The following is an 11,365-nucleotide window of genomic DNA, read 5'->3' on the forward strand; positions in this document are numbered from 1 at the left end:
ATTTTCAAAGATATGGTTATTTATTCAAAAAATCCCTTTTTCTCACACATTTTTTTATATTAAATAACTTATAAACCATCTAATTTTTATCGCTTTGTTTGTATTAATGTTTTTATTCATCAAACGAAACAAATAAGTAAGTTGGATACGCTGAGATGAGCACTTGAATCGCAGAGGACAAAACGCAAAACGCTGAAGTTGGGAGAAACTATTGCGTGCGACGCAATACTCCACGTCGTCCATTACTCCATCCATCGAATCACACGTGTCACTTCATGGTGGGGTACAACACACCAAATTATCAAATTACCCTTTTATTTTTTCTTTACTAAAACGCTTCTCCCCCTTTCTTCTCGGATTCCTGGTATTTCTGTTTCTCGGAGATTCCTAAGGTTTTTTCTTTCTCTCTCTTAATGCCTCTTTGAATTTGTGTAAACCCACTTTTTCTTCTCTCTCCTCCAAGCTTTTAGTTCGTTCACTACTCTCTCAGTAACACAACAGAACCCTTTTTTTGGTTCCTCTGATTTCACTCTTTTCTTTTATTGTTCGATTGAACTCTTTGTGGTAAAAAACTATTTACAAATTTACGTGCTTTTGTTATGTTTTGTTGTGTTTTGGTTCTGAGAAGGTAAAGAAGAGTTTGTTTGTGATGATGATGATTGACTTACTTGTTATGTGCATGCATGTGTTGACTTGTTTGATGGTGGATGAGTGGGTAAGTTGTTCTGTTTCTATGTGAAAATTCAGTAGCTGGGTGGGTTCTCTAAGTTCCTCATTGAATTTGCTTTTGGGAGGTTTATTTAACCATTCAGTGCAAGCATCATTTAGTGCACCTTTGATGAAAACTTCAGTAAAATTAACTTCGATAAAATTAATTTTGAACCATTGTTCATAATTGAGATATGTTCTTAATTAATTTGAATAGTGTGTTTTGTTAAGAGTGTGTTTTTTCATTTGAAAGTATGAGAAGTGAATTTTTTTCTGTAAAACTAATAAAGCCTTAGAATGAGTCACACCATCGAGAGTTTGAAAACCTGTACTAAAGACCTTAGAGTGGAAAAGATAGTTTTCTCAGGCTCAGTTTAATCAAAGTTTTTTTTCTTCTTCTATGGTTTTAGTGTTGAAAACATTGGAATTCGTGGCAATCTTTTATTTTTCATTTGATTATTATTTTATTCATGTTGATTTGTTCTGCTTTTGTATCTGTACTTCATTTGATGTCACTTCATAGATTTTATACCTGCAGATTTGATATGTTCAACAGTTCAATATATCGTAATACGAGGTAAAATGTTGAAAGAGTAATTTATGGCCATCAACCTGTGAATCCTATCCTCCCTATCAAATATTAACATATATTTTCCATTTTTAATGTTTATTCTCTGTCTTACGGCCACATGATTGAGACCAAAATGAATAGAGAAGGGAAAAAATAAGCATTCCTCGAAAACCACTAAATTTGTAATACAACAATAAACAATTCGTTGACATGCCTGTTTATAGGAATAAGTCATTTGTACACACCTTTCTGTACTTTTCATGTTTAATATTTTGCTTATTTCTATCTAACAATCAATTGTTGTGTACATGTGCATGATCAAAAGCTCAAATGTTAATCATCACATTTGAATAAATGTCTTGGGGTTTGTGCAATCTGCTGAATTATTTAATGAATATTACAACTTCAGATCCAAGGATGTCTAAAGAAGCTGTTGCTACTCCATCAGCTGCGTCTTTTGAGTATGAGATATTGGATAGTGATGCTGACATCCTTAGAACTGTTAGACCCTCATCCAGTCGTGCAAATCCATGGATTGAACCTGAAAGGTTGAAACTTAGACACAGAATTGGCCGTGGCCCTTTTGGTGATGTTTGGCTAGCAACTCATCATCAGTCAACTGAAGATTATGATGAGTACCATGAAGTCGCTGCTAAAATGTTACATCCAATCAGAGAGGATCATATGAATATTGTACTAGAGAAGTTCAGTGAATTATATTTTAAGTGCCAAGGAGTTGCTAGCGTATCCTGGCTACATGGAATTTCAATCTTAAATGGAAGGGTATATTTTTAGAAAGTTCATTTATTTCAATGTATAGGAGATTGTTAGCTGCCTTTTTCACCTTTATTTGTTTGTATTCACAGATAAGCATCATTATGAATTTGTATGAGGGTTCTATTGGTGACAAGATGGCTAGACTCAAAGAAGGAAGAATTTCGTTGCCTGATGTTTTGAGGTGATGTGTTTTCAGTTTATTCAGTGAAATGTGCTTATCCTTTTCTTTATATAGCATGTGGGGCAAATAACTAGTTGATACTGAGGGCATGTTACCTGCTGCAGGTATGGAATCAATCTGGCTCAAGGTGTTCTGGAACTTCACACTAAAGGGATCCTCATTCTCAACCTTAAACCATTTAATGTTCTTCTCAATGATAATGATCAAGCAATTTTGGGAGATATTGGTATTCCCAGTCTTTTTCTTGGCTCTTCATTCCTATACTCAGATATGGCTCAGAGGCTTGGAACTCCAAATTACATGGCTCCAGAGCAATGGGAACCAGAGGTCAGAGGTCCTCTGTCATTTGAAACAGATTCTTGGGGGTTTGGGTGCACCATTGTTGAAATGTTGACTGGTAACCAACCGTGGTATGGATGTCCTGTTGGCAAAATACACCAATTGATTGTTGAAAAGCATGAAAAACCCCTTATTCCAAGTGGTCTTCCTTCTTCCCTTGAGAATATCCTCAGTGGTTGCTTTGAGTATGATTTGAGGAATCGCCCTTTAATGGTAGATATTCTGAATGTCTTTAAAAGGTTTGTATTTTTTTTAAAATCATTTTCTTGATATTTTCTGTGACTCTTGTGAGCTTTTGGATCATTTCATAAAGTTGTATTTCTCGTGGATGTGAATATTTTATTTAGTTACCTTCATTTAATGAGGTTCATATGTGAGTAGGTCCACTAATATTATCAACTTGTTTTATATACACGCATTTATGTGCACAGCTGCACACACAGGGAGCCTATTTGGTGAGTCCGTGGTCTCGCGAGGGGATCTAATCTTGACCATACAATCATAAATGGATGTTGAAGATTAGCTTCTCTCATACTCTCACTCGATATCATCTAGATTTTTTACCTCACAGAAGTTCATTTTACATAATTGCATGTTTGTAAACTTCAAATGTGAAGTTATTTTGGAAGGTCATATATGATAACATGAAACCGTTTTTTTCTGGTATTTCAGATTCATGTAGTACCACATCTTAAGGTATACGAAAGCATTAAATTGAATTGTTTCCTTGTGGTGTAATGTGTTCAGAGCTAGTTATTAAATTTTAATATTTTTTTTCAGAAACTTCTGAGCACCATTTTTCTGCTGGACTCTCCAGTGTTGTGATTCTACTTTTTCTATTGGCATGATATTGCGGTAGGGATGATTTAGTTATTTTAATAATTTAGTTAGTTGGTCAGTTATTTTGGTTGGGAAAGACCAGGATTTCAAATTCAGGAGAAGACTCCATCATATGCCATTCTTACTCTTCCTGAACCTCATAACCATTAATCCAGAGTTGGAGGAGGATAGTCAATAAATTTACACTTTTTATTTGTCTCTACACTTTGTACCAAACAATCATACTCCTTCAACAAAATAAGAGCATATTTGCAAACCCCTATGGAACTTTTTTTTTTTTCCTTAAAGCTCCAATGAGTACAGTGTAAATGCATCCTTTGGGAATGATTTTGTTGTGACTGTTCAAGTTGTATGAATTTTTTATTCATGTAAGAATGCATGTTGTCCATGAACAGAAGATATATAATGATGATTTACTAGATCAGAATTGTGATGGTCATATGGGGACTTTCAAATAATGGTATGCTGTATGCTAATAAAGAGTAACATGGGACATGGCCCAATATTTGGTTCTTAAAGTTTTTCTATAAGAAGTGATGACACTTCTCATTTCTATTTTGGAAAATGTATCTTTGTTATATTTCTTTATTTTAGGGTCATATAAATCAATTGGTAATGTAAACCTCTGTATAGCATGGTGAAATATTCATTTGACTTGAAGATGCACCAATGCATAGCTCTTAGCTAGCTCATTTATTGTAGCTCGCTTGTGAAGGCTTGATTGTGTATTCTGAACATTAAATAAAGGTAGCCTATTAGTTGAGGATTAGTGAAAGTGCTCTACATTTTTGCTTCCACTAATCCACGATAGTGTCTGTACCAGAAAGAACTAAAGCAACAATATTTCATCACAGCATGGAATTGTTTGTACCTAGGCGCAATTGTCCTTTCAGTTAAATTCTATTTACCTTCATGAAGATGGGAAAGATCTTCTGTTGAATATTGTTTTATTATTAATCATTCTGCTTTGCAGCTCACTGAATGAACTGGCCAATGATGGAGGATGGAGATATCTAGGGAATGTGAAAGTTATTTCAAAATCAGGTAGCACTGGCTACACAGAATGGTTCCTCTCAAAGGATCATCTTCAGGTGGGGGACATGGTCCGATCTAGAAAGCCTTCCAATTCTTGCAAGCCTCAAAACATGGATGTCTCAGAAGGAACTGTTGTTGGTTTAGATCGTAATGCGGATCAAGGGTTTGTTCTTTTGAGAGTCCATGGTGTTCATGACCCCATTAGAATTCACATGTCAACTCTTGAACGTGTCACCTTTGGCTTGGCAGCTGGTGATTGGGTACGCTTGAGGGATGAAAATGAGAAGCACTCACCAGTGGGCATTCTACATTCCATCGACCGTGACAGTAGAGTGGCTGTTGGATTTATAGGGCTGCAAACTCTTTGGAATGGAAACTCTTCAGAACTTGAAATGGCTGAACCATACTGCATGGGCCAGTTTGTTAGGCTGAAAGACAAAGTTTCGAGTCCTCGATTTGAATGGCGTCATAAAAGGGGAGGGGCCTGGGCTACTGGCAGGATTTCATGGATTCTACCGAATGGGTGTTTGGTTGTGAAGTTCCCAGGGATGCTTACTTTTGGCAATGAACCAAGCACCTACTTGGCTGATCCCTCTGAGGTTGAAGTGGTTGATTTTAGGACTTGTCCTGGGATGATAGATAAGTACCAACATGTAGAGGATCATCACTGGGCTGTTAGACCTGTTCTAATCGCATTCGGTTTATTTACTGCTTTAAAACTAGGCATATTAGTTGGAAAGAAAGTGAGGAGGAACAGGAAGGTCAATGCAATAGACAGTGAAAGTCAATATCTTGATGGTCAAAATGCTAGCAGTGCTACAACAAGGAGATCTTCTACTGCTATAAATCAAGGCAACACAACATGGGTTCCTTCAGTGGCTAACATCCTTTTTAAAGAGGGTGTTAACACTTCCAATGGTCGGTAGTTTTGTTAGCGTTCCAAACTCAATACAGTTACCTAACTGATGCATATATCTTGGCATTAGTCTTTGGAATAGGGAAGCAATTCTACCCCACATATTAGTTTGAAGTTGAAAATACTTCATTTAAAATGGTACTTGCTCATTATACTTAAATGCCATCGGGCCTTACTCTGAATATAGAAGTTGTACATATCCTTCAGAGGGTTAGCTTTGTACAGTCTCCAGCTTTGCTTTGCATAATGAACCTTACAAAAATTTCGTGATGTTCTTGGTGAATTTTAGAAAATATTTGAAGGGTTGGAGTGAAATAAGCAATGAATCAAGACACATGTATGAGTTGATTCTTGAAGCATTGTTCTAGTTCACCACGCTTGATTCCTTTAGTTCTGGATTTTTATTTTTGTTTGTTTGTTTGTGATTTATTATCTTTCTTTCTGCTTTTTCTTGAGCTCCGGAATGTTTATGTTTTGTTGTTCTGAATAAAAAATTCCAAGATACTTACGTTGGGATAATTCTTTTTTCTTTTGCGAAGAGGTTTTTTTTGCATTGCTCAACCGATTTTGGGTGGGGTTTAAGGGAGTCTACAGCAATTTTCTTGGTGGAACAAATTAATGTAAAAATGAGGATATGCTTGGTTTAAATTTTTGTAGAATTAATTTTGAAAGAATCTCTGTTGATTGTTTTTTTCAAAATATATTTGGAAAATGGTATTTTAAATGTAAGTTAGAAAAACTGTTTCATATCGTTTCATGGTGAAACAAAATTATGAAGTGTTTTCATAGGAGATTTGGCTCATAACTAGTAGTTGACTACAAAGGTCAAAAAAATATACGTAGTCACTTATGCGTAGTCTAGAGTGAGTTTTTTTTTTTTTTTTAATTAAGAAAAAGATATTATAATAAAAAAAACTTCAAATTAGTCTTAATTTCTGTAGTTATTTTTAATATAATTTAATCATTTTTTCTTCTCTTTATTATTCATCCATATAAGTAGATTTTATTTATTTTATTTCTTATTTGTACTCATTCAAACATAAAAAAATTATTCTACTTCTTACCCTTTTTTATTTCTTTTTCTTTGTTATTATTTCACTCATCCAAATGGATCCCTAAGAAATAACTTCAACAACATTTGATGATGAATTGTTTCTGGAGGCCTCAAACATCATTATGACCGTAAACAGAATGGCCAGAAAAATTCATAATTTTGAGGTTTGAAAGGATGCACTTAACTGTTCTATTTCATTTTTCTTTCCTATTGAGATAAGACAACGTAAATAGAGGAGTTATAACACTGAAAATTTTCTTTGTTCCATACTTTATACTTTTTTTTTTAACAAAGAAAATTTAGGAGAGGGAATAATACTCGATTTTAAGAAAAGAAAAGTCATTGAACTCAATAAACATTTATAAATGAACCTTCTCTAAAAGAAAGGAGTAAGGTTCAAATCTCCGACATTTTATGCTTTTGTTTGAATAAGAGCAAATAAAAAAGGGAAAAAATAACAGAGCAGAAAGTAGAAGATATTACTTTTTAATATTTTAATGGGCGTTCTTGAAGGAAATGGAGAGATAATACTCAACTGAATAAAAAAAAATCATCTCATGAGCCTGAAATGAGGGGGGAGGGAGCATTTTCTTTTTCATTCTTTTTAATTTTACATTAATTAAAACAATATAAAAATGTTTATTTTTTAAGTTAGATTTAATTATTTAAATTATTATAAAAATATTATATATATATATATATATATATTTTTTTTTTTTTCATTCTGTTACTCGTATAAATGAGTGAAGTGATTTTTTTAAAATCTAAATAATACATTTTTAAATCCTTTTATTTTATTTACATTTATCTTTTTTTTTTACTTCTTTTTCTTTCCTTCGTATTTCAATTCACACAAAGAGTTGAAGTATAGAGGAGAAAAAAAGAGCATTTTTTTTTTCATTTCAAGTAGGTTTTTCATTTGGTAAATTTAAAAAATTAATATAAATTTAATTTCTAGTTATTTGGTATTTTTATAAATATAACCTTAAGTCTTGTACGATCGAGGAAAAGTGGTTGCCATAGTAACAATAATGGTTCAACGCAAATGTAGCGTCCGTCACTTCTTTTTGGTACTAAACACGTGTATCATAGAACAGCTTTAAAGGAGAACGATATTTTGTTTGGTCAACAAAGGAAACAAATCATAGCTCATAAATACTGAACCGCTCTTTAAAATGAGATCCGCAATCTATTTTTGCAATCCGATAATACCCCCTTTCTTGTTTTAGAATGCTTGTCATTGCTGTAATTCACCTACGGTTATAGATTAATGCAGCGTAGCTTTTTTGGCTATTAAACGTTTAAACTTAAACAGCCGTGACAGATGTTTGCAAGCTTATAAAGTTATGCCACACTTCTACGCTCTCGAAAGGAAAAGTAATATGCATTATGTCTAAAGCTTGGATGTGTGTGTTATACACTTGATTTAATAAATAGAAGATTGGAAGAAGCAACAATCCAAAATCTTTCCATCCTATCTATGTTGTCTAAAACAAATGCATTCTGAATGTAACTAGTACAACAAAAGTTTTGACCTCCATAACTAAAAACAAATATGATTGTTACCTGTACATATTCTTGCAAACAAAGTGAACATTTTATGATCCACCGGAAGACGGGGTAACCTTGCAATGGCATTTGGCTGCAGAGATAACAAAATAGAATATACCTTTCACAACCTTCTTCATTACCTCTTCTAGTTTGCAGCAACAATACCCGCCTCCGACACAAGCTGCTCAGCCAAAGCTGAGAGTCGAGCAACTCCTGCTTTCACTTCAGTGAAACAGTCAGTGTTATTGATATCTGTGATGAAATCAGGGTTATTATTATCTTTATTTTGCATCACACTGATATAGTTATCAGCTTCAACACTCAGGATAGCCTTATTCAGAAGTTGTCGACTCATTTCTGTAAGTTTTTGTAGAGCATTAGTAGCAGCTTCAACTTCAAGCTGAGCTGCCTCAAGCTGAAGTTTCTCAATTGCCAAATCTCCAAGGCTTTTCTCACCAATTCTCTCCTGTGCCAAAGCATACAGCCTTTTAAGTTCATCAGAATCTTCTGTCACCTCTTCCCTCACTTTTTTTAACTCTTCCTCTTTCGCATCCAATCTTCCAAGAGTCATTTTAAGCTCCTCGTCTTTTATTGTTAGAGCTCTCTCTGCAGCAAGAACTTCCATCTCCTTTGTTTTTAAGCTTTCTCTGGTCAACCCAAGCTCATTCTCAAGTCTTTTTAGTTGCCACCTCAATTCATTAGTAGGTTTCTCCAGTAGTTGCTCTAATAGTTGATTGTCCATTTCATCTAGAGGTCTTGACGTGTTAATGTCATCATCCTTAATGGAAGCAACAAGTTTGTTTGTGAGATCTAAAATTCTTTCTACTACCGTTTCAGCCTCAAAAGCCTTCAGGTTTGTATTATTCAACTTGTTCTGGATCATCTTCACATGCTCATCCTTCTCCCTCAGCATATTGGTTGCTTCAATAAGCTGCGTTTCTTTACTGTTCATAAGCATCTTAAGATCATAGATTTCCTGGTGAACTTCCACCAGTATCTTCCTAGCATCAGAAAGTTCCAAGTCCTTTTCCTCCAAGATAACCTGAAGAGAAGCTTTTTCAGATTTCAAATGCTGGATTTCTAGCTTAGCATCAACAAGCTCTGACTCTTTCACACGAAGAATGGCACTGGTTTCATCAAATTCAGCACTTTTTTTCTCTAATTCTTCTTGAAGCAAAGCCATTTCTTGGACTGCCTGCTCCAAAGAAGTTCTCTCTTTCTTCAGCTCCTCCTCTAACACCTTCATCAGCTCCTTTTCCATGGACAGATCCCGTTCAAGTTCTTTGTTTCGAGCCTCAGCAAAGTTAAGTTTCGTTCTCTCACTCTCCACTTCTATTTGCGCATCCTTCAAATTCTCCATGTATGACATGACGCTGGCCCTTTGTTCAGCAAGTTCAGCTAACTGCTGCTCCAACAACCGCTCTTGTTCTTCCATTTTATTCCTAGAAGATGCCAATGCCTGCTGAGACGAAACTAACTCAGACCTCACATCACCAAGAAGCTTCTTCACCCTTCTGAAATCCTCCAGCGTCTCACTATTCTCCTGTGCATGTCTCGCAGCATCCTCTCCCAGCCTCTTAAGCTCCTCCTGCGCCAACAACCAATCCATTGCTTGCTTCTCCAAATTGGCCTCTGCAACTCTGAGCTTCTCGCCCTCAATTTCCCTCTGAGCCAAAGAAACTTCTAGCTGCTCCTCTTTGTCTCGAACAGCCCTCTGCAGTTCTCGAAGCTCAGCCTCCTGTTTCTTCATAACCTCATTTGCCTCCTCCAAAAGCCGAGCCTTCTGGCTAAGCTCAGAATCAACAACCGCAGCTTCCTGACTCTTCATTTCCAAATCAACCCTCATTTTCTCCACTTCTTCCTCCTTCAAACTCAGCGCATTCCGAACAACTGCAATCTCCTGATCGCGATCCCTAACATGAAGCTTCAATTCCTCAATCTGGCTAGCCTGAGCAACCAAATTAACAGTAGCCTCCTTCATTTCCTCTTCAAGCTTCTCATACTTAACCCTAGCAGCCTCAATCTCATTCTCTTGCCGCTCCAATTCCTCTTTGGTGTGCTCCAGTTTACTATTCTCCAACAACACAGTCCTCTCCACTTCCAACAAATGATCCTCCTTCCTCTTCAACGCCGAAAGCGCCGCCTGAAGATCAGATTCCAAAATCCGAAGATCCGGTTCCCCTCCGTTGATCCGATGCTCCAGCTTCTGCGTTTGCTCGAACAACCTCTCGAGCAAAACCCTAGCAGACTCAGCCGCTCCATAATCGTTAATGCTAGGCCTATTGTCGTTCAACACCGACCTAACGACAACACCATCCCATAAACGACGACCTTTTCTTCCACCGTTATACACAAAACCTATTCGGCTACGATGCCTCCTGTTGAACCTAACAGAGCAAAACAACTGTACAGGACAGAAACGCACAACAAAACAACCACATCACATTCAAAACGGATGCTCCAATTAAAATCCAAACTCGTTTCCTAAATCTTAATTAATTGAGTTTCCACGAGATTATAGATATCAATTAAGCACAAATCTTAACGAGACTATAATATATTTAAAAAAGAAAAATAAAGAAGCGAATATGAAAAATACAGAGAGAGAGAGAAAAAAGAACCTGAGAATGGGACGGAGAAGAGGAAGGGCGAAGGGATAGGGAGAAAGCCATAGGTGAGGGGATGAGTGCGCATTGCAGTTAGTCGCCGATGGAAGAAGGTGCCATCAACAATCGAACGCAAGCTTTGGTGGAAGATGTAGAAACGACGAGCATGGTTTGAATGCGTTCAGCGAAGGAAGAAAAATGACTGGATTTAAATGCACTTTACTTAAGTGAAGGGTGAAGAGTAAGAGAAAATAATGTCAAGTTTCAGTAGAAGCCGCAATACTATTCCTCACACTGCACTTTTGGAATCAGATAAAGAAACTACTAACTTTGACGTGTTCCTCTCGGTCACAAAAAATATAATTAATAAATCTTTATTTTTTATTATTGCATGGAAATAATTAAAATAAATATCATTTTATAAAATTACAAATCAAAGTAATTTTTTAATAAAGTTAGTATGATTGATACTTATAATTTGAGACATTTAACATATTTATATTTTAATTTTAATGCAAATTTTAATTTTTTAAATACAAAAATTAATATATAAATAAGTAGTAATGATAATAATAATAATAATAATATAATTCATCAATATTTAAAAACATTGATTAATACCGAACACGTAAAGAGTTTATTCTAATTTAACATAGAAAATATACAGTCATCAATAAAATATGTGTGTTAAATATTCCTTTGCTGATATATTTATTCTCCATAACAAAACTGTCAAGCTTATGATTTATTCTTGAAAATCAATAGGAACCAGTGGAAGAAGACCATT

The 11,365-nt window shown here is 35.4% G+C and overlaps 2 protein-coding genes across 8 annotated transcripts; one reads left to right on the forward strand and one right to left on the reverse strand.

The window, feature by feature from the left end:
• The first annotated feature begins 355 nt into the window (after window positions 1-355).
• LOC113846518 (MAP3K epsilon protein kinase 2-like) lies at window positions 356-5,882 on the forward strand. Of its 7 annotated transcripts, XM_027474897.1 has the most exons (6): window positions 357-392; window positions 1,247-1,285; window positions 1,689-2,062; window positions 2,146-2,237; window positions 2,342-2,815; window positions 4,390-5,881. In XM_027474897.1, exons 3-6 carry the CDS (start codon window positions 1,697-1,699, stop codon window positions 5,375-5,377), a joined length of 1,920 nt encoding a protein of 639 aa, XP_027330698.1. In that variant the 5' UTR covers window positions 357-392; window positions 1,247-1,285; window positions 1,689-1,696; the 3' UTR covers window positions 5,378-5,881. The 7 variants fall into 7 exon arrangements, with proteins under 7 accessions (XP_027330694.1, XP_027330698.1, XP_027330696.1 ...); XM_027474893.1 differs by lacking the exon at window positions 1,247-1,285 and having other exon boundaries at window positions 356-392; XM_027474900.1 differs by lacking the exon at window positions 1,247-1,285 and having other exon boundaries at window positions 361-392; window positions 1,605-2,062; window positions 4,390-5,882.
• A 1,448-nt stretch (window positions 5,883-7,330) lies between these two features.
• On the reverse strand, window positions 7,331-10,917 carry LOC113845865 (coiled-coil domain-containing protein 18). The gene is made up of 2 exons (XM_027473522.1): window positions 10,594-10,917; window positions 7,331-10,376 (listed from the first exon to the last, which is right to left on the reverse strand). The coding sequence occupies exons 1-2, from the start codon at window positions 10,642-10,644 to the stop codon at window positions 8,118-8,120; spliced, it is 2,310 nt and encodes a 769-aa protein (XP_027329323.1). The 5' UTR covers window positions 10,645-10,917; the 3' UTR covers window positions 7,331-8,117.
• Between the last annotated feature and the right edge of the window lie 448 nt (window positions 10,918-11,365).

This window comes from Abrus precatorius, unplaced genomic scaffold (genome assembly GCF_003935025.1).
Source record: "Abrus precatorius isolate BTA unplaced genomic scaffold, Abrus_2018 Scaffold8, whole genome shotgun sequence".
Lineage (NCBI taxonomy): Eukaryota > Viridiplantae > Streptophyta > Magnoliopsida > Fabales > Fabaceae > Abrus > Abrus precatorius.